The 23,939-nt window shown below is 49.9% G+C and overlaps 6 protein-coding genes across 6 annotated transcripts; 3 read left to right on the forward strand and 3 right to left on the reverse strand.

Annotated features, from left to right (window-relative positions):
* Positions 1-129: 129 nt before the first annotated feature.
* On the forward strand, positions 130-1,380 carry B0J16DRAFT_322977 (uncharacterized protein; the record flags this gene model as incomplete). The annotated part of the gene is made up of 2 exons (XM_046125743.1): positions 130-1,095; positions 1,147-1,380. 2 exons carry the CDS (start codon positions 130-132, stop codon positions 1,378-1,380), a joined length of 1,200 nt encoding a protein of 399 aa, XP_045980077.1.
* A 6,576-nt stretch (positions 1,381-7,956) lies between these two features.
* B0J16DRAFT_347075 (uncharacterized protein) lies at positions 7,957-9,107 on the reverse strand. The gene has a single exon (XM_046128522.1). It carries the CDS (start codon positions 9,069-9,071, stop codon positions 8,727-8,729), a length of 345 nt encoding a protein of 114 aa, XP_045980078.1. The 5' UTR covers positions 9,072-9,107; the 3' UTR covers positions 7,957-8,726.
* A 2,281-nt stretch (positions 9,108-11,388) lies between these two features.
* Positions 11,389-15,306, forward strand: B0J16DRAFT_271934 (uncharacterized protein; the record flags this gene model as incomplete). Its single annotated transcript, XM_046123595.1, has 2 exons — positions 11,389-11,705; positions 11,868-15,306. The coding sequence occupies 2 exons, from the start codon at positions 11,389-11,391 to the stop codon at positions 15,304-15,306; spliced, it is 3,756 nt and encodes a 1,251-aa protein (XP_045980079.1).
* A 747-nt stretch (positions 15,307-16,053) lies between these two features.
* Positions 16,054-17,735, reverse strand: B0J16DRAFT_374525 (uncharacterized protein). The gene is made up of 3 exons (XM_046130611.1): positions 17,504-17,735; positions 16,845-17,450; positions 16,054-16,787 (listed from the first exon to the last, which is right to left on the reverse strand). The coding sequence occupies exons 1-3, from the start codon at positions 17,679-17,681 to the stop codon at positions 16,150-16,152; spliced, it is 1,422 nt and encodes a 473-aa protein (XP_045980080.1). The 5' UTR covers positions 17,682-17,735; the 3' UTR covers positions 16,054-16,149.
* A 428-nt stretch (positions 17,736-18,163) lies between these two features.
* B0J16DRAFT_417161 (ClpP/crotonase-like domain-containing protein) lies at positions 18,164-19,270 on the forward strand. The gene is made up of 2 exons (XM_046133658.1): positions 18,164-18,527; positions 18,583-19,270. Exons 1-2 carry the CDS (start codon positions 18,217-18,219, stop codon positions 19,094-19,096), a joined length of 825 nt encoding a protein of 274 aa, XP_045980081.1. The 5' UTR covers positions 18,164-18,216; the 3' UTR covers positions 19,097-19,270.
* A 261-nt stretch (positions 19,271-19,531) lies between these two features.
* B0J16DRAFT_172353 (fungal-specific transcription factor domain-containing protein) lies at positions 19,532-23,271 on the reverse strand. Its single transcript, XM_046122434.1, has 2 exons — positions 22,715-23,271; positions 19,532-22,563 (listed from the first exon to the last, which is right to left on the reverse strand). Exons 1-2 carry the CDS (start codon positions 22,822-22,824, stop codon positions 19,734-19,736), a joined length of 2,940 nt encoding a protein of 979 aa, XP_045980082.1. The 5' UTR covers positions 22,825-23,271; the 3' UTR covers positions 19,532-19,733.
* Between the last annotated feature and the right edge of the window lie 668 nt (positions 23,272-23,939).

Genomic DNA, 23,939 nt, shown 5'->3' on the forward strand with positions numbered 1-23,939 from the left:
ACTCACCAATTGTCTTGGATATCACCGAGTTTCTGGCAGGAATTCGTGTCTTTCTTTAGTTTGTTCTACTAATTGTTAATTGTTAATACTCCTCCAACACTGGAAGCTGTCATTGGCTCATCCGTCGTCATGATGCTCTTCAGAAACCCCCTTCAAAACTCAATTCCGAGGAGGGCATCACGACTTATTCCCTCACTGTCAACCATCTCAAGACGTCAATTCACAGACGCAGCATCTCACTCATCCAACAAGGTCCAGGTATACACTTCAAAATCCCGGGACCCCTTCCTCAACCTCTCTGTTGAGCACCATCTCCTTCAGAAGACCCCTCCCGAGTCAACAATCCTCTTCCTCTACACCAACGACCCATGTATCGTCTTTGGCCGCAACCAGAACCCATGGATGGAGATAAATCTTCCAAGACTTGACCAGTTCCGTAATGATCCTACAAGTGTAGGTTGGACTGGTGGACCAGTGCAGCTCGTGCGTCGTCGTTCTGGAGGTGGTGCTGTTTTCCACGATGACGGGAACGTCAACTTCAGTGTCATTTGCCCTCCCGCTGTATTCGATCGCAACAAGCATGCAGAGATGATTGTGAGGGCACTCTCATCTCTTGGAAAGCCAAATACTCGGGTCAATGAACGACATGATATTGTCATGGACATCCCCAATGATCCCATCGGCACCTACAAGATCTCAGGGTCCGCCTACAAACTCACCCGCCTGCGCTCTCTCCACCATGGAACTTGTCTCCTCCGTAGCCCGAACTTGAAGAACATCTCAGGCATGCTACGCTCACCTGCTGAGCCCTATATCAAGACTCGAGGCGTCGACAGCGTCCGCAGCCCCGTTCGAAACGTGGGTATCGAGAACGTTGCTTTCGAGGCTGCTGTGCTACAGGAGTTCGCACGCATGTACGGCGAGGCTCAAGTTCGAGAGGAAGTCAGCGACAAGATGCTTGAACTGGATGTCATCAGCAAGGGCTACAGCGAGTTACAATCTCGGGACTGGATCTATGGCCAAACACCAAAGTTCACCTTCTCGACCTATCCATATGCTGAAGACCCTCGGGAACGTCCGCAACTGGACTTTGATGTGAGTCACGTCCTGTAGAGACATATGACAAATAGGCTAACATAATCACAGACCAAAGTTCGCTTCGAAGCCAGGCACGGTGTTATTGAGAGGTTCACAGCCGATGGTGCATCATCTGCTACGGCAGAAGGTGACTTGTCAGCTCTCGCGTCATCATCCATTTACAACGTCTCCAGCTGGAGCGCACAGCTTTCCCAAGCTGGTATGTCCGACACACAGGCGGCAAAGGTCGGGCCATGGATGGACAGCGTTCTAGGAGTCGAATTTACAAAGCCCGTTCAATAATGTTGTCCCTCGAAGAGGCTGCAGCATGATACGCACAATGTCAGAGAGGCAAATGTGAACGAGCAGTCTCATCCGTGTTGACCGTCTCTCTCTACACTACACCACTTTGTGCACAGAGCATTCCATTGTTTTCCATGGTTTTCATGTCTCACTCAAAAAGGTGAATCCGAATAGACCCGGTGACTGCCTAGTCTGTGGGTTAGCATGTGAACTTGGCACACTATGGGTAAATGGCCACACACTTTCCATACAGAACAAAGCTGGCTAAGCCTCGTACGCGTCGCGTACAGACACAAAAGACGCGTTGCAATTTATTTGCCGCTTCGTGGTTCAGGGCCAGACCGTGAACTATGGACTGCTAAAGTCGAGCAATAGATCTTGGTGGTCCATGGGTGGGAGCTCGGTTGAAGCTAAGGGCATCACATGGCTTGTCAGCCGACCTAGGGTCTATCACACATCACGACTTCCTAACATTGCCCAGCCTTTCGACAGTGCAGTCTGTGCTCAGCACCACCTCCTTCAGCCTCCCGCTGTCTGATAGGCGACAATCTTCATCTTGCCTTGCTTCCATATCCGGCGCACTGTCTGATTCGCACGACATGACTGGCCGGAGAGCATCACCAAAACTCAATGTGTGGCTGCTAAGCAGACAGCTGCTCGTGTGTTGAGGATAGTGAGACACTTTGGCGGAGATTTTGGAATCAGATTACAGCCAGCCCCGTATTGGGATGAAGGGGGCAAGACCCTGAGAGCTCATGGGGTTGCAATACTCAATATGGACTTGTTCAATATCCTGTTTTTCGAAACAAGCGAAGACACCCATACAATCCGGCAGACAAAAACAGATGTCGAGATCTCAAGATGGAGGGTCCGGGAATGCAGGCTCCGAGACATGCATTGTTGATCTCGCGCGGTAATCGCAACTTATGGCCTTTAACAATCCTGGGTGTATCAGGAAACTTCGCATTCGAGAGCACAAGAGGCGAAATTAGCGAGACGGTTCACATCACTTTAGACAAGGTCGCTACTGTATTTATTTTGGTGCTCGAGGCTCGACCGTCAAGTTTTCTGATACCCTCAAGACAGTGGGTTCTCGACTCTTCTTGTTCGTGTTCACCACCCCAGACCGCAGGCGGCGGTGCAGTGGCCAAACTTGTGACGACTCTTCAATATCATGTATATCACAACGGGCGCAAAGTTGTGATGAGAAATCACTGGTTTCCATGGAACTGGGACTCGGGGATTCGATTTGGACCTGGACTTAGGGCTGAAGTAAGCTGTGTCAGCCATTCCTTGTTATGTTGAATATCATCATGAGCTCGATTTGGAAATAGAATACTTACGGCGCTCACCAAAACATGTCATTGTCGCCGTCTTATCCCCATGTATCTCATATCCCTTGATACGACTCTTGCCTGCGTGATAGCCGCATTCGTATCAGCACAGTCCTCACGAGACAATACAACAACCCAACAATCAACAAGATGACCAATAATCGGCCCCAGGGTAGGAAAGCAATTATTAACCCACCAACAACTCTTCACCAAAGACGACATCATCTTGACGTTAGGCTCAGACATGCTTCTGATCCCCACACCACCAATAACCAACCATGCTAGTCAGCCAGCCAGCCGTGTCCCCATACTGGTCACCCTCTGGGATCCGCAAAAGCGAGCATGTTGTGCATGAGTCTACCCCAGGCCCAACAAATAACCTATGAATGGAATTCGCTCATTCGACATCCGCACAGTTGCACTCCAAAGACAAGCTGCGCATTCCCGCTTGTGGCGTCCAAGGATACAGGGTATCAAAGCTGAAGCAGCTTTATTGGCATATAAACTTTCAGTTGACAGCCTAAGCAAAGCTGAAGAGGGCAAATGCTATCGTGACCAGGGTGCACGGTTTGTTGTCGTTTAATGTAGCATTATAATAGCCATACTTTGTATTACTGGACAATATAAGTCGTAAATGTTTTGTTTGATCCTTGAACTCTTTGTCCGCGCAGATCGACTAGGGCATTTGCACAGAAAGTGCTTTGCATACTGTACTGTAGAGAAGATGGTGGTTGCTTCTTCTCTGAACCCTGTTCCTGGTCCGATGATAATCGCTCACTCGCACTGGCTGATGAACGAAGTGACCACAAATCCCGTGTTAAGCCAGCAGCCGTAAATCTACAATCAGCTTCAAGCCAAATCCAGAACATGATATCAAAAAGCGTGAGTGTAGTATTGAGCACCATGCCTTTCTTAATCCAGGACCAGCTCAGCGGTCCGAGGCTCTAGAGCGTAACTTTATTGCCAGGCTGTATGTAAGGCGTCCTCCCTATCCTATGGTTGGCCATCTAATCTCAGTGTCATTGACGGCAACTGCCATCCTCTCAACGGCGGGATAGTTGCTTGTAAGGTTGTACCCAGATCAAAAGTGGCACTGCGGTCCCCTTTGTCTGTATCAAGTCCTGGTGGTCTTGCGCTCAGACAATGGAGCAGTGCCTCCGGGAAGCTAGCGCATATCTTGATTTTTTGGTTGCCGTGTACTGCTGGATCTGAAGATCTATTGCAGCTCCAACCCTGGCGGAGGGGTACTAAGGTTCGACCATTGAAGCTGGGTTCCGTGTCGGACAGGGGTAATTCTGGGTGGTCCGTGAAAGATACATTGGCATCAAGTCTTTCTCACAGTGCACTCGATGTTTCTCAGAGTCGTCCTGGCCATTGTCGCCGGCAGCAGAATGGTCAGCACAACACGGCTTCGAGTAATGATCCTCTTCACTCAAACAGACAATGGCCTGGACCCTGCTAGAGCTTTTAAATGTGATTGATCATTTTCCGTGTCATTTGAAAAGAGTATAGGTGGAACTTGTTATGTGCAACAGCCAAGACATGCAGCGTGTTACAGAGCATTGCCTGTTCTGAGCCATTCACTACTACAACCGTTCAATCGCCGAGAACAAGTCAATCATGATAATGTTGAAATGATCAACACCTGATAGAGAAACGAAGATCCTACTGCATACGACTCCATGTTGTTGCTTTTGAGAGGTGCTGGTTGACAATCCCCAGGTGCCGGGATGGCACAGCGTGGATGATTGGCTTTATCAGATATGACAAGACCAGATTTCCTAAATTGGAAATACATACATCACTGTGTATTTCTGAGATGTGGGAATAAAGTGTGTCTACTGGAACTGTAAGCACGCCGTTGTGACTCTACCGAACTGTCTTGCTTGAGCGACTCGCTCCGTAGATATGATTCGTCAAGCAATGATAGAAGATCCCGTCTTTCCTTTTACGGCATCTTCTTCTTGGCAATGTAACGCTCCGAACCCTTCTTTTAATCATGACGGAACAAGTGCTACGCCTCATTTGCTGGAATTGTCAAGGATACCACCTTGCAGCACCGTCGCTTACGGCGGGACAAAGTTTCCAGGTACGACGTAGAGTGACGGTAGTGTTGGATTTCCCGAAGGCCATTAGCAACCAACGGTTTTTTGTTGACAAAACGTCTTATGGCTGATTTCGTGAGAGGGTCCCTGGCTTTTGAGGGCACTCCCTGCCTTTAATTCCGTATGACTAGAGAGGTGCGTTACTCCGGGTTGGTCAGATATCTGATATCGCAGACGCCAGTCTTTCTCTGCAATAGATTTCTTATGAGGTACAAAGGAAGAAGGAAAGACAACTCCGCGACATCAGCCGCAAAACTAGCCGCAAAGCCCTGCAATGTGAACTTTGTGAAGTACCAATACAATGCAGTAAGGATCAGGCCTGACATGACTTGGAGATGGATCATTCGTCTACCGATCTCTTGCGGGTTTTGCGATGACCACGTCCAGATCAGTTAACAGCCGCCACGTTTGATGCAGGAACTTGAGGCGCCGTAATGCAGATGCAGCATCGCACAACATAGTGAGAGCATTCTGAATGGGAAATAGTTGAACCACCAAAAGCAGTGGTACCACCTTAAGACCTAAGGTGATTACTTTAGTATATAGCAGTCTAACAGAAATGTCAAAGAGCAGCATGTGTTATCACAAAGGATTCAGCTGATTGGTAGCTTCACATCATTTGGGTTGTAGTAGAAGACATAGGAGCGAGGCTTGCATGAATTTCCTAGCTCTCTTGTCTCCTCAAAGTGCTGTAGAATGAATGTCTGCAGTGTCGAAGATTGTTAACCGATAATCAGAATTGCAATTGCTCATTGCTGCGAACAAGAGCTGGTCCGTGGCCTCGGCTGTGATGGGACGGAACGACAAACGCACGGTCGTTGGACAGGGATAACGGGTGCGGACAGACGGGGCTATCCTCCAGGGAGGTCTCGTCAAAGCGGACCACCCCACTGTCGTCAGTTCATCGCGCACTAATGACTTGCTATCCTGAGCTATTGTAAGACTCTGGAGATGAAGAATCTCTAGTACCCAACGTCATGAAAAGCGCGATGCTCGCGAGAACAGGACTGCTAGCGATCCGGCTGTGCCTCAATCCATTGTGCTCGGAATTTGGCTGTGTACGAGTTACGCCGAATCCTGTCAGAAAACGTGTGATAGAATGGTAATTAAGATTGACGCAGTAGCTGTCCATCTTGGAGAGCTGATCTATTCAGAGATCGCACAGGCGCCTTAGCGTTGCATCTCTGCATGTTCTTTTTTCACGTCTCACTCTTGTCGGGTAATGCAACGCAGAGTCCAGCGGCATCGAGACCGGAGGCGTCTGCAACATCTTCTCTTGGGATCGTGGCATGCCAGCAGAAGCATTTTGAAAAGTGTCGGCAAGCAACGCAACATTCGTCTGTAACATGTCAATGGTAGCGACAGGTAGACCATTTGAAAAACGCCATCGCAGCCGAGTTTCATACTCAATTGACGGTCCAACCAAAAGGTACGAGACGTCAGTTATTCAAGCCGTCAGGAGGGCACAAGTAAGGCGCCGCTGACATTGTGTCAGCCGCTCTATGGAAAACTGCGATAACAACAAGATAGAGGTTGAATAGGCAATACGTAGTTGCAACCCCTGCCTTGACCCCCTGTCAAGCTGGTGACGAACCCTTGGTGGTGTTCCATTGCCCAGCGCTTTCCCCAAGGGCAGGCAGGCCCGCTCGGTGCTCCGCTCATCGTCCGAGCCGGGCCGGTGTTGAAGCCTTGATGGTCGTGAGAGTGGTTTTTTAGCGTCGGAGCCACAAACTCCCTTGATTTGGATGCACTTGGGCCCCTGTCTCGTTCCATGGAACAGTTTGTCTCTTCTCGCGGGGAAAATTACCCAATTGACGAAGGTTCAACTTCGGGGATCTTGAATTCGAATGGGGCCATCTTTAATTGCTGGTGCAACTGCAGAGTCGGCAAGTGGTTCCATGTTGTACGACAGTATAATTACCGGCAATGTTTTAGAGAACATGCCCACATCTCGTGGTTTTTGCAGATAGCCTGATAGAAGTGGGTGTTGATGATCTGCTCATACTCCTAATCGAGGCGCTGAGTGTCAATTCCGGCCGGGGACATCTTGGAAATGCAAGAAAACGACCAAATAACTCCATGTGAGGGGAGATTTGCCTATTAAGACCCCTGTTCCTTTGGTCAGGGCGTTTTGAGACATCAAATATGTTGCTTCCTGAGATGCATCAGTCTGAACCACCCAGGAGCTGGAGTATAGTAGCATCTCGCCGATATGTCGGTTCCTTATCGGTTTTCAGGGCTTTGACGCTTTTTTGCTGCAAGTCTTGGCGGTCCAGATTGTTTGGATGTCTTGTATGTTGGCTGCATGTTGACCGTCTCAGACGCTGGTGGTGACTAAATCGCTAGCTCACTGTCACGGTCAAGTGATAATGGGCGTGACTGCCGCTTAAATTCCCAAAAGAGATCGAGGTGTGCATTCTTGCCCATGCTAGCGGCTAGTAGGCTGTGATCTGGCGACGAGGTTGTATTAGATTGGGCCTCTGGGCGGTATTGTGATGATGCCTGATGTTCGAGATCTCGAAATTGAACATGGGGAAAGAGCTCGGTCAAGACTCAACCCACAAGAGAGTATTGGAAGTGGATGCAAATCTCCGTAGTGTGGCGGGGAAGGTGCAGCTACGGCAGGTAGCTCGATAGGTCAGGTACGCAGTTGCAGTTGCAGTTGCAATTGAAGAAAGAAGGAAGCAAGGGAAGGGAAGGGTCCCGTACATATCCCGCGGGAATTAATTCCCAGGTACTCTGGGGTAGCAACACTGGCATCACAAAGGTGAGTGCGACTCCAAGTTAGTTCTCATCATGATGTCTTCATCCAGCGATAGTGTCTTAGTGATAATCTAATACTACAGTTGGACCACCTAACCTATGGCTACCCTTTGTTATTGATCCCAGACAGGATGAAGGGAAGTTTTGAGGCTACGATATCCATGCAATGCCCTCAAACACGGAGGAACGACCGGCGGGGGCCGAATGCCGGCCTTGTGCATTTACATGCAGATACAGCAAAGTGCAAACAAGACAGAGGCGCTAAAATACCAGGGTCGATCAAATAAAAGCAATAGGTACTTAGTAGATTACCTTGCCTTTAGCAAGTACGGGAGTGAAACCGACGGAGAAATCGTCGTGGCGAGTCATTTACCAATGAATTGAACAACAAAGCTTCTGACCAAGCATTGGTTGATGTTGTATCTATGACCTACATACGGAAGACATGTTCCAGTTCCAACTCAAACTTCCAAGGAATGCATGTGATTCAGAGATAGCATGATTCAAACAACGTACCTGAAGCCCGGAGGTTGGAAATAAAAAAGGGGCAAGGAAGAAATGCCGATTTTGATCGACACAGCGAACTTGTTAGTTCGTCGTTGTGCATGGTAGAATGAAGTCTATCTTCGGCCGTACTGTTGATCTTGGCAACCGCATGTCATTCAACCGCTGCACGACGTAGCACAATTATTCACAATCATCCAGTTCTATCTGCTCACAACCCGTTTTTCTCGACAGGAATATGTTCTTCGTCAAAGTCAACAGCTTTCCATGACACCTACCTTCAATATTGAACGTTTTCGACTGAAACCTCGATTGGCACGCGAGCATCACCCGTTTTCGTAAAGCCTCACCTCACCCCGCTGCCAGCCAGCCAGCCAGCCATATACGAGTGGTAGGAATATAGGCCAAAAATAAAATAAAAATAAAAATAAAAGAGACATCCTGACTTGGTACCGTATCCCTGCCATACAAAGGGAACTCGAATTAGACTGGCTGCCATTTGGTCCTGCAGCTGTGACGCAGACGGCGTCTAGGGCGGCGGCGTAGTAGAAAGACGCCGGCCGGCTTTCGATGTGAGGTGATGAGATACGCTGATACGGCATGGACAACTTCCGTCGTATGTATCTTTGAAATGAGGCCTTTAAAGTTCTAAGCTATTGACTATCAAAATCAGAAGGCGAGACATGGCTAAGTCAGGATGCCCTAGGCTGACCAAGGTAACGGAGTGCACAGCCGAAGAGCAGAGGAAAAAAAAAAGCAAGCAAGATAGAGAAAAAGAACCTGCATTCAAAGACGCGGATCTTATCGTAGCTGGGACAGGGGGACAAACTGGTGTCCCCAGCAGATGGGTCCAGCCAAAAGACACGACAAGGCCTAGCCAAGCCACCGAACCCCAACGCGAGCGAATCTGATGAGTTGAGGATTTGCAGACACATGGAAGTGTCAAATGGTAAACTACCATTGGCTGGCTGCCATGATTGCTCATGCTTTCGCCAATTGGTTGCTTGTTGTTATCTTATCGACACATTCATTCTCTCAAGCCTGAGGTGGACGTGACAAGCTTCAGGATTATGATGATCGCTCAACTTTGTAACGCAAGCACAACAGCCGAAGTGATCTGCTCGAGGAATCGCCTCGAAACTCCCACAGAATCATGGATTGTTCCAAGGCTTCGGCTGCTTGATTGATGCATCATGACCTGGTAAGGTAAGGTACCATAAACTTAACTTTCTGTCTCCATCAGAACGCTACTCCACCGGCATTACCGGTACAAACTTGTGTACCGTTCGGGAGCAGTGTGCGTACAGTACTGTTAGGCGTCATCTAGCAGTTGCTTGCGTTGACATGTGCTCGAGACCGCATACAGAAGCACCCTTTCACAGTACGAGTCATCGTTCTGCCATACGGACAACTTGAGTATCTTGAGGAATCCACTTCTTCGACAGCATCACCGCCTCCCGCACTTTTGACCCGCAATCGCTTACAGGCCTGCTTGCTCGAGTTTCCGGGCTGTCTCCATTGCGTCAGCTATCGGCGACGGCGCAGGACGTCGGGCATGGATCTATCACTTTTCGATTTGTGTTTTGAGCGCTCAAAAGTGCAAGGTAGTGAACGAGTGAGCATCACCACCATCACAACTCAGGTCGACCGCACCAGGTATGTACCTTCATGATTATTATCGCATGTTAACATACTGTACATACTGTACAATCCCCCCCATCGAGCCACAGTGCGCCAGGGATCTGATTGAACAAACCGGGATTTTTCTTATCCAATGTCAATATCCTTACGGTGTCACTCCATCTGCAGAGTACGCTACAAATCGTCAAGCCAGAAGCTCTCTGCTGCTCTCCTAGCAAGCCCAAGCGTTGCCAAGACCTTTCGGACCAGACCAGGAGATGCTCAATGCTGTACTCGCTTGGCCGATTCCTTGCTGGTTGAGCCAGCCCAGAGCCTCGCTTCTGACTAGTGGTGGTTTGACCATAACAAATTGCATCGCATGACGAGCCTAGCTCAGATGCGTTTCAAGATAACCTCATCTATGTTTGTTTTTTGGCGAACGAGATTAACACGGCAGCGGTAACAGCGACGACGAGGGTAACGAAACGATGTGTGCCAGCGAGCGAGGAACGGAGCGGGTGGACGAACGAGCAGGGGCCGGATCCTTGAAGGCGGCCGGTCCACTCCGCAGCCCAGCAGAAGCAGACATCGCCGTCACAGAAAGAGTGAGGATGGCGGCGGTTGGGGAGTAAGGTTAGTATATTCACACCCTCCTGTACCTGGACGGACTTGGCTTTTCGAGCAAAGACGGTGACAAGTTAGGTGAGGCGATAGATACCTAATGAAAAGACGGTACCTTACAGAGTTAAGCGTCAGGCTGCACTTAATCGATATCAGCTACGTAGATGCGCGGTTTATGAACTTGTTGTGCTGGCAATAATCTTCTTTTCTGCTGGGGACAACGAAAGAAAGCTCGGTCGGCTTGAGCGAAAACGGAACGGACACATGTGTGTGTGTTGTATTCTGGTGACGCTGGACGGTGGCCGCTACTGACAGGGAGATTCTTGAGCGAGGTGGAGAGGCGAGGAGAGGAGAGGGGTGAATCTGCATAGTCAAGGGTCGTGTGCGTAACAGATGCTATCTCTCATGGTCCAGGGTTGATCTGAAGATGGTGAGGGAGAGACAGAGTGCGAGAGAGCAGAAAGGGAAGCATGGCGCCATGGGTCGAAGCACAGACCCCAGTTTGCCCAGCCCAGAGCCTCCAGTCCTCGCACGGTAGGGACTTACCAGATTGGTACCACTATCAAGTCGACTTGGGTGGTTGTAGCCACTGGCTGCTCTCTCTTATGGTCGCCACTACGAACCACACAACATGGAAAGAAAAAGACACGGACACTGTGCATTTCCCACTTGCAATTCCATGCCCACCTCCATCATCACCAAATGGGTCCAACACCAACTAAAAAAATCCACCCCCCCAAAAACACAAGACCTGTTCTCTCATTGCACCGCTCCACTTGCTCTACTGTTTTGTCCATCTTATTTCACTGTTAACTAGTCTAGTCTCCATCTCATCTTTCCTCACCAAATCTCTCGCACCTCAACTCACTTCTTACTTACTTGTTCGACCCCGATCCTTGGACTCGATCTTCGCTGCCTTCTATATACGCGACAATGGTACTATAGATCGATCTTTCTTCACGTCCGTCGTGACTCCAACTACTCAAGGCCCGCCGTTGCGAGTCTGCGATCCCCTCCAGCATGTCGAGGCGACTACGGCCGCTACAACAATCTCTCCCATCATGGATTCCTCACAGTACTACCACAACCACCATCACCACCACTCCCACCGCCATCATCACAAGTCACTATCGCAGCAACAGTCGTCCACCTCCCTCTCGTCGACGAACCGGGGAACCCCGCCGCTGCATACCCATCTCCCCTCCTCTTCTTCTATGCCTTTGAGGACGGCAAACAGTACACCGATGTCCTCCCCAGGCCTCTTCAGCCCTTCGGCCTCCCGACAAAACCTCGTCACCTCTGTTTCCGAGAACAACACGCCTCCAAATTATGCACAGAGTCCACTACTGCATCCTCTGCAGATGCACAAAGTTAGAGAGTAAGCATGAGAAATTGTTTTGGAAATATGGCCTCCCAGCTTTCAATGGTTTCACTCGTCCCGCTTCTAATCGGCTTCGTTCGCCTATGGCGGGGGAATGGCCAGGGAGCCTGGCATGCACTGGTCGTTACACTTCTCAGACACTAACTGATTTGTCAACAGGACGCACAAGGCGCTCATTGATTCAGATACCGCTACGGGCCGGAAACTTATCAACCAATATGAAGTGATCGAAGAAATTGGCCGTGGCATGCACGGCAAGGTCAAGCTGGCCCGGAACCTCGAGACGGGTGAAAATGTGGCCATCAAGATTATTCCACGTTTTTCTAAGAAGCGACGTCTCGGAAAGGTTACGGCAAAGTCCCCCCAAGACAAGACGAAGAAGGAAATTGCCATCTTGAAGAAAATTCGCCATCCCAACGTAGTCGCCCTCCTCGAAGTCATCGACGACCCTGAACTAAAGAAAATCTACATGGTTCTCGAACATGTAGAACTTGGAGAAGTCGTATGGCGAAAGAAAGGCCTCCCTCACATCTGTCTGTACGAACGACGACGCATAGAACGCGAGATGCGAGGCGAGCTTCCCACCCCCGAAGAGGATCGCTACGAGCAGCTTCTTGAGCACCGCCAAGCCGTGAAGCAGATGAAGCGAGCCAAGATGGCTCAAAACTACCCTGGCCAGATGAACTGGAGTTTCGAGAACGGCGGAGCTGACGAGCCGAGCAGTAGCCTGGGAAGTCAGTCCCGGTCAATGCAAGATTTCGCCATGAGTGATGGCCCGCCATCTCGACCTGCTTCTCGACAGACATTCCGTGAAGAGCCAAGGAGACATTCTCGATCACGCTCTGTTGTTTCATCAACACGCGCAGTAGAAGACCCCGATGAATTCGTCAACTGGGAAGACGACATGGAAACCCCTCTAGGCCTTCGATCCAACCCTACCTCCAGCACTGCTTTGGACGGTACCATGTATGGTCCATATATGGATGAGGGCTTCCGCGGTCGCTCTCCTAGTATGGCCGACTCCATTATTTCTCATATGTCGTCTCTTGACTTCAATCCTCAACAACACGACCCCTTTTCGGACGACTTTTCTTACGTTCCATGCTTCACATTCGACCAAGCTCGTTCGACATTCAGGGACACAGTACTAGGATTAGAGTATCTACACTATCAGGGTGTTGTCCATCGTGATATCAAGCCGGCGAATCTCTTATGGAGTAAGGATCACCGTGTCAAGATCTCTGACTTTGGCGTTTCCTACTTCGGCCGACCTATCCGTGACGGCGAATTCGACGACACTGTGTCAGAGTCCGAAGCCAAGGACTTCGACGACGATCTCGAACTCGCCAAAACTGTTGGAACACCTGCCTTCTTCGCTCCCGAGTTGTGCTACACCGATTTGGACACAGAACAGCCAAAGGTTTCTGAACAGATCGATGTGTGGTCTCTCGGTGTCACCCTTTACTGTCTGATCTACGCCCGAATCCCCTTCCTTGCCGAGGATGAGTTCCAGATGTTCCGTAAGATTGCCACGGAAGAGGTTTATATCCCTAAGCGCCGGTTACTGCCCGTTCATCCTTCCACCTCACCAGCTGCTACATCCCTTTACAAGCGACAGAACACTCACCCCTATCGTGACGACAATGATTTGGTTTATGAGGACGTCGACAATCTCCTTATTGATCTCTTGCGACAGATGCTCACCAAGAACCCGGAAAGGCGTATTCGACTGCGAGATATCAAGCGCCACCCATGGGTCGTCCAAGACATGGCGAACCCTATCGGCTGGCTCGATGATACTGATCCTGCCCGCCCTTCATCAGGTCGCAAAATCCAAGTCGACGAGAGGGAAATGTCCTCCGCTGTTGTGCCTCTTACCTTTCTGGAGCGTGCTCGCTCAGTGGTTAAGAAAGCTGTAGGCAAGGTAATGCACCCCCTGGTTGAACGAAGTGATAGCAAAACGCGACGTCGAGCCAACAGTAGTGCCACTAGCTCCGCCGGTGACAGTGTCAGTATGTGCAACAACGGACCTCCGACTCCTCACCAACAATACCGTGACAACCGACGCAAGAGCCTTCGTCCGGATGACTATTTTGCGATTGCGATGCGTGATGCTTCTGCCGCACCCGAACATCCCCTTTCAGTCAGCACGACAGCTAGCCCTCAACCCGAATCTGTCATCTACGACCCTCTAGCAACGGTCCTTCCTGAAGCTGGCGTTTACCGGGGGCATGCTCATGCTCACAGTGAAAGTGAGTCTCACCGTGAACCCGAAAAGTCTGTCTCGGCAGCCTCGTTGTGGCCATTCCATCGCCATGCACACAGCCATGGACATAGCAAAACTACACAGCACTTCTTCCACTTTGGCAGCAATGTGCCCATTTCTCAGACTACACCTACAACCCCGAGCTTCGCCAGTCAAGCTGATTCACAAGAAGACTCTGGAGCTGAGACCATTCGCAAGACTCGTGATATGAATCCCATGGACACAATGGATGAAAGCTCTCGATCAAAATCTGTCGATCGCGGGCTCTTTTCCAATTCTGACAAGCGTGCTGAGCCCAAGGTGGGTGTGAATACCACAGTTGCCCCTGGCAGTGTTCAACTACCCACTCGACATGGACGACAGCCCGTGAAGTCTGTTGACTTGGGAAAGATCTCACACCACAGGCGGCTTGAGGCATCGCTTCTATCTTCATCAATTGCTGCTGCTGCAGCCGCCGGACATCGCCACAGCCATTCAGAATCGACACATTCTGCCGACGCACATACGTCCACCAGGACCAGACCTCGATCTTTGCAGAGAATGGACAGCGCTCCCATCACCAGAACAACACCTCCTCGTCATTCGGAAGAACTTTGCATACGGCGATGCGACCGACCGCAATCAGAGCATATTAGCTTCTCCTGCCCACCATCGCCTATTCAAGAGGAATGGGATCGAGATGAGCCTCTCCCTCGTGCAGACACCATGCCTACTACAAAGTCTTCAAGCATAGATTCCATGGAGGCTTTGGCCACACCTTCAACCAGCCCAAGTGAAGTTACCAGCCCCGTTTCGGCACTCCCTTCAACGGCTAGCACCTCGGAGAGAATGCTGGCATTCCAGTCCGACCCCTCCTTGCCGGCTCTACTAAGTGGTGCCAGCTCTGTCTCAGCCGATATGGAAGCTGAGCTCCTTTGCAAACCAGGCATTGTCAGCGCCCATCCTGAATTGCTCGAGACTACCGATAGTCTGACGCCACCAGGATTCGACAAGGAATCCGATGGCTTTCCTATCGATCAGGTTTATGGTCACCCTTCTGCCATGGACAGCGGTTCCCTTGCTGTACACCTCGAGGGTAGCGCACGAAACTCCGTGACGAGTACGCCCGTTGCGCGACCTGTGGATGATGAGTCCGACGACGATGGCAGTGATGATGGGATACTCCTGATGGCCAAGTCGAAGAAGAAGCCAATACAAAGCACACAACGACCTGCAGCGTGCTATCCTCCCAAGAGACGCGATACCAACATTAGCATTGCAAGCACCGAGACTGCCAAGAAAGTGCCTACCTCTACATATGGTGACGAGGGGACGTCGCACTATGAACCATGATACCCTTCCCCGTTTCGTGGCAACATTTACCAAGTTCTTTCTATTTCTCTTTTCACATACTTTGTCAGATGCTAGATAAGCATTGATTCTTTTTGTTATGGGTTGAGCTGCCTTGTCAGCTGTTTGGAGAAGAGTTCTCCAGAATTAGGCCCCCGTTATATATATGAGGCCAGGATCATATCAGGTGTTTTTCTTGTTACTAGACCGTTTCTTCAATCCCAGAGAGGGATTTCTACTGCATTGCTATTATGGCATATCATGGGCGGCTCAATTGCTATAAACATTTACCCCCGCGTCGTTTTGGGGATGGGAAGTTGCTTCTGGGTGGGACGAGAGTTGATTGACGGATGTTCGAATGAGGAAATGAACATAATGATGGGTCATGAGATGGAATGAATGGCGATGAGTTTAAGACGAAGACGTGTTGAACAAAGGCAGGGGCCCAGAAAGTATCGTGTCGCCGGAAGCCAGTCTTGTGTACACGGACACATTGTTTACATATTGGAGACAGTTGAGGAGGAGCACAAAGCATGGCTCCTTCCATTTTTCATGCTGGTGATTCACCAGCCTGTTGGGATGAGTCAGGGGCTTTGATGCATTTATATAGATATAGGGAGGAAATATGTTGCTTTTCTTGTTGGACATATTCTAGGTCTCGAGGATATGTGTCGAGTGTTGAGCACAAGACATCGATAATAAACAGCCGCTTGAATCTGCCAAGTCATGAACATCGCATGTGACCATTTGATGCTGGAATGAAAGTTGTGATATATTACAAGCAGCAGTAGATGTCTATATCTAACAGATTTCTAGCACAATATCCTCATGATATGTGTCTTTCGATTAAGCTGCGGATTCTGAAGGCGTATCTTGACCTTCCATACGAGTAAGAAGCACTGAAATTACCAAGCCCAGAAGGCAGACGCCAAAGACTCCAACGACATTGACGATCGTTCGCACTGAGGATGCAGAAGACTTCTTATCCACGATATCGCCCAGGATGTCGTCAAATCGCTTGGCCATCTGCCCCCGTCCAAACATATCCTTGACTCTTGCTTCGCTCTTGTCTCCCATAGTTTTTACCTCAACGTCATTGAGTTTCAGTGCCTGACGCACAACCTTGGCCCACTCATCTACATCATCCGGTGATCGCAACCATCCTGTTTCACCGTCTACGATAGTCTCAACAGGCCCGCCCGAGTTGGCGGCTAGAACAGGGGTTCGGGCGAGCATGGCTTCGAGGGGAACGATACCGAAGTGCTCGTTCTTGGGTGTGTAGAGAAGAACGCGGGCGGAACGAAGAAGCGATGCTTTGAGAGAGTTGGGGATCGAGAGGAGGAAGAGAACGGGGACCGAAGCCGGTGCTGATAGAGCGGTTATGAGGGTCTTGGTGGTGAGGTGCTCGAGACCGTGGGAGGAGGCGAGAGCTTCGAGTTCGGCGTGGTATTGGACATTTTCGGAAACACGAGGATCGTAGCCGCCTGCATGATAGTCAGTATCGCAAGAATATTAGAGCATGAGACTTGAGGGTAGTATACCTGCTAGGATGAGTCGGCAGCCTTTGCGCTCAGCTTCAGGAATAGCAGCAAAGGCCTTGATCGCAAGTCCGATATCTTTCTTCCTTTCGAAACGGTTGATACTCAAAATGACCTTTTCTCCCTTGAATGGAATATCTCCATCACCAACATCTTCCTTCTCCTTAACCTCAGTATCCACACAAGGATAAACCACTTTAGTCTCAGTGCGCTTCTTGAGGTTCGGCCATGTCTGGTTCACGATACCCTTTGTAAACCCCGAGTTCACCGCTACAGCACTCGCGAAGCCCATGGTCCATTCTTCAAGCCAGTCAAACGGGCGTCGGTACAGGCGCTTCAGAGCAGACTCGCGGCCTTGCGCAAGGAGAAGATCGGGGAAATGACAGTAGAAGAGGATCGGAGTGGCAGGGGCGATATAGCGTATCAGAGGAAGACCGGCGGAGAGTTGGTCTACGATGAAGGCGCGCGGGTTCAGAGCATGTAGTTCGCCGGTAAGAGCTATGTGGATTAGGAGATGGACGTGACGGAGGATGGCGCAGAGGATTGTGAAGCGGGAGAGGATGGACATGGGGATGAGCCATTGTCCACGAACACGGACGTCGAGGGTTCCTAAAAAAGTGTCTTAGTAGGTGTCGTATGAGAAACAGGGAGTAAGTATATACCATCGCGACATTCATCAAAGCAATGCTTCGGATCGCAATGATTGGTAAATATCACCACGCGATGCCCACGTTCTTGAAGTCCAACAGCAGCATCTACGACAAGACGCTCTGCACCACCGATGCCAAGATCAGGGTGAAAGAATACGATCGAGCCTTTGTCTTTGGCGTCTCGAGCCATGATTACGCGCTCTCTCTTTCTTGGAGGTTTCTTGAGAGGGAAGAAGGGTTGGTGGGGGTTCGACTTTGAACTGATGAAATGAAAGCTGGAGCTAACGTGGGGCATCTTGAAGAGAGGAGAGTGATTGGTTGGGTTTAGTTGAGGTACGTGGCTGTCATGGGAAGTGGAACCGTTCCGTTCCGTCCTATCATGAGATACGTACCTTTTTACCCCGGAATCTTTAATTGTTCAAGTTCACATGCAAGTCAAAAAGTACTGCATATATAAGGCAGATAAACACATTATTAGCATGAAAGGCAACAGTAGAGGTTTCTGATCCATATAGAATCATAAATAGTGTTATTATAGCAGGTTATCCGTCTATCATATGACATCTCATGCCGAGAATGATCTCAGATCCATGGGTCTACCCCAACCTCAAAACGAGCCGAGGTGTTTCCTCTAGCCGTCTCCACGCTCTTACTTATATCCTGGATCCATTACTTATACCTACCACCCTTACTCCCTCTTCTCACCAACAACCAAATCTTCAAAAATGTCTTCACTTTTCACACTCCCCATTGAGCAGTGCGGTGCCCACCCAGGTGGTACTCTCGCCTGCACCGAGCCTGCACCAAGAGTGTACCTACTCACTCTCACATCGCCCCCAGACAACCGTCTCACTACGCCTGTCCTGAAAGCCTTTCTTAACGCGCTTGATATCATCGAGTTTGGATATCCTCACGGTGTTGTCGCGACTACTTCGGGGATCCAGAAGTTTTATAGCAATGGGCTTGACCTTGAACATGCTGTTGCCACGGACGGTTTCTGGCCTTTGTTGTATGATGTTTGGAACCGCTTCTTGACGTAGGTTTAGATCCTCACTTACCGGCTAATTACATGCAATGTCTGACTGTACTAGATACCCTATGCCTACAGTGGCTCTCATGAACGGACACGCTTTCGCAGGCGGCCTTATGCTCGCCACATCGCAAGACTACCGCCTTGCTCCCTCCCCACGTGGCTTCCTCTGCCTTAACGAGCTTGTCTTCGGCGCGCCTCTCAAGCCCGCCATGTCAGCTCTGTTCCGCGTCAAGTACTCCCACGAGACTTATCGCAGCCTTGTCCTCGAAGCCAAGCGCTTCTCAGGTGAAGCCGCTGTAGCAGCTGGTATCGCTGACGGCATTGCGCCGCAAGGCGTTGAGGACCTGCTTAGCTTTATCAAAGAGAAGGAGCTTATCGACAAGAGCAAGTCGGGCGTTTACGGCGTGTTGAAGATGGAGATGTACGCGAGTTTGATTGAGACCATGAAGGGCCCGGCTATGGAGGCGCATGAGAAGAGATTTGATGAGGCGCAGGCGAGGGAGGGTGAGAGGATGGAGTTCGGAAAGGTTTGGTATGAGCAGTGGTTGAAGGATGCCAAGGCAAAGCTGTAGTTCACTTTTGTGTTGCATATACCCGGACTGTAATCACATTTGTACTGTACTGATCTATCACCAAAATCGTCTTATTAAATCAGCATGAGCTGGCGTCAGGGTGTCAGAAGAATTGGCTGCCAGAAGCCTAAGAGACGAAATAGTTCGGTCACTTTCGAATATCTTGAATGGACGAACCTTTTTGTTACCCATTATGCTAGCTAGGTATCTTGAGACTCTGTATGATCTCATCATTATTACTAATTTCGATTTTTTATATACTGCTTTTATGACCGCGGTTCAAGGGGGCCGAAATTCTTCAGCACCCAATCATACGCGGTCTTCTATATCAATCTCAAAATCTGTGATATCTTTAGATGCCGTCCGCTGGCTCCTACATTGCCACTAGTTTACAGGCAACTCCCCCAGTAACATGTATATATATGTACAGAAAAACGATCATAAGCCAAATACACCTACTGCGCCAAGTTCAAACTCAGGAAATCTCGATGTGGTATAGCAGCCCTGTTTTATTGCTCCCATGATAAACGCCAAAACCCCTGTACCGTATGGACGCCTCGCAGGTATATCATAATATGGTCTAAGGCCGATGAAGATAGACATCATGCTAGAGTCAACGATGAACCAAGCAATAAAATCAGTGACCGCCTTGGCCCATGTGAGGATGTTGCTGCTCTAACAGACCTAGCACGTCCGAAGGAAAATAGTCTAACCAAGGGCCCATCATATCTGACTGCTGCAGCCCCAAAGCAGCAATATCAATATCTTGGCTGTCAAACGTAATGCCATCCATGCTACCCATAGAATTCGCCCAGGGCATAGTGTATGGGAAGTTATTTTGGCCAAAGTACATGTTGTTAGCTCCAGAGAGTGTAGTGGCTGGAGTCACTCCATTCTCTGCCATTGCCGTTGGTGGAGAGACGCTATATGCATCAAATCCAGCCGAAGGCTGGCTTGTGGGTGTGAACCTAGGTCCGGTGTAGAAATCGTGGCTTTCGCTATCCTCAGGCACCCCGTTAAACTGGACAGTAGGTCGCGTTTGGCCACTTGTCGCTGAAAGATTCGATGTCCGACGAGGCGCAGTAGGGCGAGATGATTGCCTCACAGCCGAGATGTTATGTTGGGGGTAAGCCGGAGCGAGCATGCTGGTCGAATCTGGCAGGCTTTGGCGTATAGGGTCGAAGATCATATTGCCTGGTGGTGTACTAGGTGCTCGCATTGGCTGCGTAGGTTGCGCTGCTGTTTGAGCTGGCGAATCTCGGTTTTGATACATGAGTGTCAAGCTGGAATTCGGCGAATTGGCTGTTCCTGCCAAGGTCCATGCTATAGGAGGCCCTGACAGCCGTGGGGACGCCTTATTCTCGAATTTGGGAAATGGGTTGTTCAATGCGCCATTGCTACCCCTACGAGGCGCCTTTGTGCTTTCATACTCTTCCGCTGTGTATGTTTCACAGTCCCAGATTCCCTTAGCCCTTTGATCCAGAGCAGTGATAATATACGTAGCACCGCCCCAGTACTGTTCAATCTGTTGTAGAGAATTGAAGCATTTTTGGTAGTTCTGGTTAGCTGCGGAAGCCAACAGGGAATGTCTCGATGATTTCGCATCTCGAGATCTGTTACCCGCTGATGCAGTGTGTTGGGCACCAGGGGGTGAGTTGGCTCGCGAGGGTGAGCTGGATGCATTGGCACTCGACTCCATTACAAAGGCACAAGCCGCGATGTAGATCGGCTGACAAGTAAAAGGGTTCCCGATGAAACTCTTCGGATCAATCAGGTCGGCAAAAGATAAGATATCGCAAATCGTTTTCGCACTGCTCATACTGAGCTCACGACTATCCGGTAACAGCTGAAGCTCGCTGCGAAGCTCAGCAAAGGGTGTGAGGAGGGTCGGCTGATGAAGAATGATGAATAGAGCGTGAAACCAAAAGTGTAATAAGATGAATGTCGTGCCTTGGCCTGCTCCCAAATATGCCTTGAAGTTGCTCACATTGAACTGCAGGCGCCAGTCCCAATTCTTGTAGAGTCTTGTCAGCTCATGCTCCATCTCGCCGAGCTTATCCCAGGTGTCCTTAGTGAGATCCTGCGCGTTGCGAACCTTATTGAGAACGTCGCAAACACGTCCATAAAGGTGAATAATCTGCAGAAAAATGGGATATGGAGCTGGCCAGTTCGTAGCTGGGTCAATAAAAGGTTCCGGGATCGAGAGTTCCAAATCATCATCTCGGAATGTCACAGGACGACCCGTTCCCGATGAGATGACCCGATCAAGAACAAAGACGGCCCAAAATGTATCCATGCGTTCTTGTACAAGTTCTTTTTGCTCCTGGGGATTCAGGTGACTTGATTCTCCTGCCTTTGCTTCCGAGTCTCCTTCATCGACAGGTGGACGGCCCCAGTTCTGAGAATACAATGCGTCCTTCTCGCCATGGTACTGAACTCCAACCTCTTTTTGCAAGCCCAAGTCCACAGCCATACGAATAGCCAGGCCGAGGTACATCCAAAGCGCACTATCTTGACCTGCTCCAAAGCCTTCGTATGCCATTAGTAGACACGCTTGCACAGCGCCAACTGTTGGGCAAGGAAACGTATCAACAGTAGCTTGCCGAGCTCTTTGCGCGAATGCTGAGCCACGTTCCATTCTAGGCATTTTGTCGTTTCCATTTGTAAGGGAGGGAGAGTCGGAGAATCTCGCCGATAAAGCGCATATTGAATCGACAAGTATAGGTTCAACCCTCTTTTCTTTCACCATGCGTAGAAACTTGGTTTGTCGAAGGAATGGGTAACTGGAACCCATTTGTGTAAAAAAGGTGTTCACTAGACTGATGATCAAAGGATGGACCGGGGCCGGATCGTTCGGATCGTAGGTGGGCAGTTCTTCGTGAACCGCTTCGCTAACAACTGAGCTACTTCCTTGCGCTCCGCTATGTGTTGACATGGGGGACGTCCCAGCCATTGATCCAGCCGTCGAGCGCCTGCGATCGCGCACAGAAACTACCATTTGTTTAAAGCCAGGAACAATGGCAGTCGGGCCAAAGTATCGGAAGTAGGGAACGCGATGTCGTTCGGATTTGCGTACAGCTGTAGGAGAAGGTGTATTCTGAGCGGGGACGGACGAGGGTTGATGGCTGTTGTGCGAGGGCGCACTCGGAGTTTCTGTCGTGTCGTGCTTTGAATCGATCATGTTCGCGAGCGACATTGTAGCTTCCACAGCCACATGGGGAGTGGGTGCGTCGGGTGTGCGCTGGACCTGTACGGGGACTTTCTCGACTTTGATATCTTCATCATGGTAGTTGTGATGTTCGTGTTCGTCGCGATCGTGACCAGCCTTGTCCAACGGCAATTTCTCGATATCTTCCCTCTTTATTTCTTCGGGATATCCCAAACATCGGTGTCCGTTCTTAGTGCAAGTAGAGCAGACTGGTCGTTCGCCAGCGCACCTCGTCTTGCGCTTCCGACATGTTAAACACCTGAACCGCAAAGGAGTTAGCACCTCGCAATTGACTTGAGAATGGCGATTCAAGTATCCGCACGCAACACAGGTATTGTGTTGGCCTAGAGTCGTGTGACTGGTGTTGTACCACAGCCAGGGGCAAGTGCACTGAAGCGGAAAACACTTACGCAGCATTTATTCGGCGCCGTTTCGAAGGCGGTTGTCCTTGATTATGTACGAAGCGAATCGGACGCGGCGGCGGCGGAACCGAGTCCGATGTATTGGTCTGCGTGCTCATGGCTAGAACATGGTGATGCTTCTCTCAAGGTTGCAGAAGTGGGCGCAGAAGCAGACGTTGGAGAATTGAACGTCTAGAAGCTTGGCGCAAGGTTGGGGGACGGAGATATAAACATCCAAAGAACGATGACGAGCGAGCGACAAGCTGACCAGCGGGGTTTCGGTGTCTTTCTGGGCGTGCTGCAGGCTGTGTGGCTTGTTGGTGTTGGGCGAATATGCAGCAGGTGGCGAGGTAATGCAACCTCGGGGAATATGATGCAAGGGATGCGATGCGACAAGAGAGATTGCGATCTCGTTTGGTTCGTAAGCTCTGAGAAGAGAGTTAAAAAGGGTTGAAAGTATGATGCGGCTACCGATTCGACGAAAGCGCTAAGGGTAGACGGGAGTGCATCAACGGCTTAGTGGCATGTTCAGGATTGGTCGTGTGAAGAGAATCAGGAACATGAAACCGACAGTGACAGGTCCTTAGGCTGAGAGGGAGGCAAGGATTTCCGATTGGGTTTTCAGGAGAATAGGGAGGATGGAAAGACGGACGAGAGTCGCGATGTTTGGTATGGTGAGAGAGGCGATGAGAATGATAAAGAATTAAAGATTACTAAAGAAGGATAAGTTTGGTTTAGGATCGGGGGATGATAGTGAGAAGTTGTGGGTTGAAGGTTGGCTTCCCATCCTCAGCCAAGAAGAAAGTGGACGACAGGCAGGGAGTAAGGTCTGGGGGATGGAGATGGTGGTGTTTAGGCAAGTGGGGTAGATGCTCATGTGGAGAGTGAAAGGAAAGAAGTCAAGAGTAATACCTAGTAAGCTCAAGTGACCTGAGCTCCAGCATCAAAAACAACAAGCAATGACAACATACCTTGATCGTGATAGCTTCAGTCTTGATATCCAAAACAAAGTGGATGGATGGATGTATGGACCCAAGTAGTTTGTGTTATTGTAGAAATAGAAGACAAGAGGCGTTGTTGCAGATTAAAGTAAAGAAGCTAATGCAATCCAACCAACAGCCAGCCAACAAAACTGGGCACAACCTAAGGATGGAACGAAACATCGTCACATTTATGATCCATCCAGTCAGTCCAGTGGCAAGAATTTAGCCTTGATCCCTCTCCTCTTTTCTCT

The sequence above is a fragment of the Fusarium flagelliforme genome, assembly GCF_020744385.1.
Source record: "Fusarium flagelliforme strain FIESC 12 MPI-CAGE-AA-0113 chromosome Unknown B0J16scaffold_6, whole genome shotgun sequence".
Classification (NCBI taxonomy): Eukaryota; Fungi; Ascomycota; class Sordariomycetes; order Hypocreales; family Nectriaceae; genus Fusarium; species Fusarium flagelliforme.

Coding starts and splice junctions, on each gene's coding strand:
- B0J16DRAFT_347075 (XM_046128522.1), bottom strand. CDS start 9,071: ATGAGCAATCATGGCAGCCAGCCAATGGTAGTTTACCATTTGACACTT.
- B0J16DRAFT_374525 (XM_046130611.1), bottom strand. CDS start 17,681: ATGGCTCGAGACGCCAAAGACAAAGGCTCGATCGTATTCTTTCACCCT. Junction 17,451..17,503: donor CTTTGATGAATGTCGCGATG/GTATATACTTAC, acceptor ACACTTTTTTAG/GAACCCTCGACGTCCGTGTT. Junction 16,788..16,844: donor CTGCCGACTCATCCTAGCAG/GTATACTACCCT, acceptor ACTATCATGCAG/GCGGCTACGATCCTCGTGTT.
- B0J16DRAFT_417161 (XM_046133658.1), top strand. CDS start 18,217: ATGTCTTCACTTTTCACACTCCCCATTGAGCAGTGCGGTGCCCACCCA. Junction 18,528..18,582: donor GTTTGGAACCGCTTCTTGAC/GTAGGTTTAGAT, acceptor TGACTGTACTAG/ATACCCTATGCCTACAGTGG.
- B0J16DRAFT_172353 (XM_046122434.1), bottom strand. CDS start 22,824: ATGAGCACGCAGACCAATACATCGGACTCGGTTCCGCCGCCGCCGCGT. Junction 22,564..22,714: donor CGGCGCCGAATAAATGCTGC/GTAAGTGTTTTC, acceptor TTTGCGGTTCAG/GTGTTTAACATGTCGGAAGC.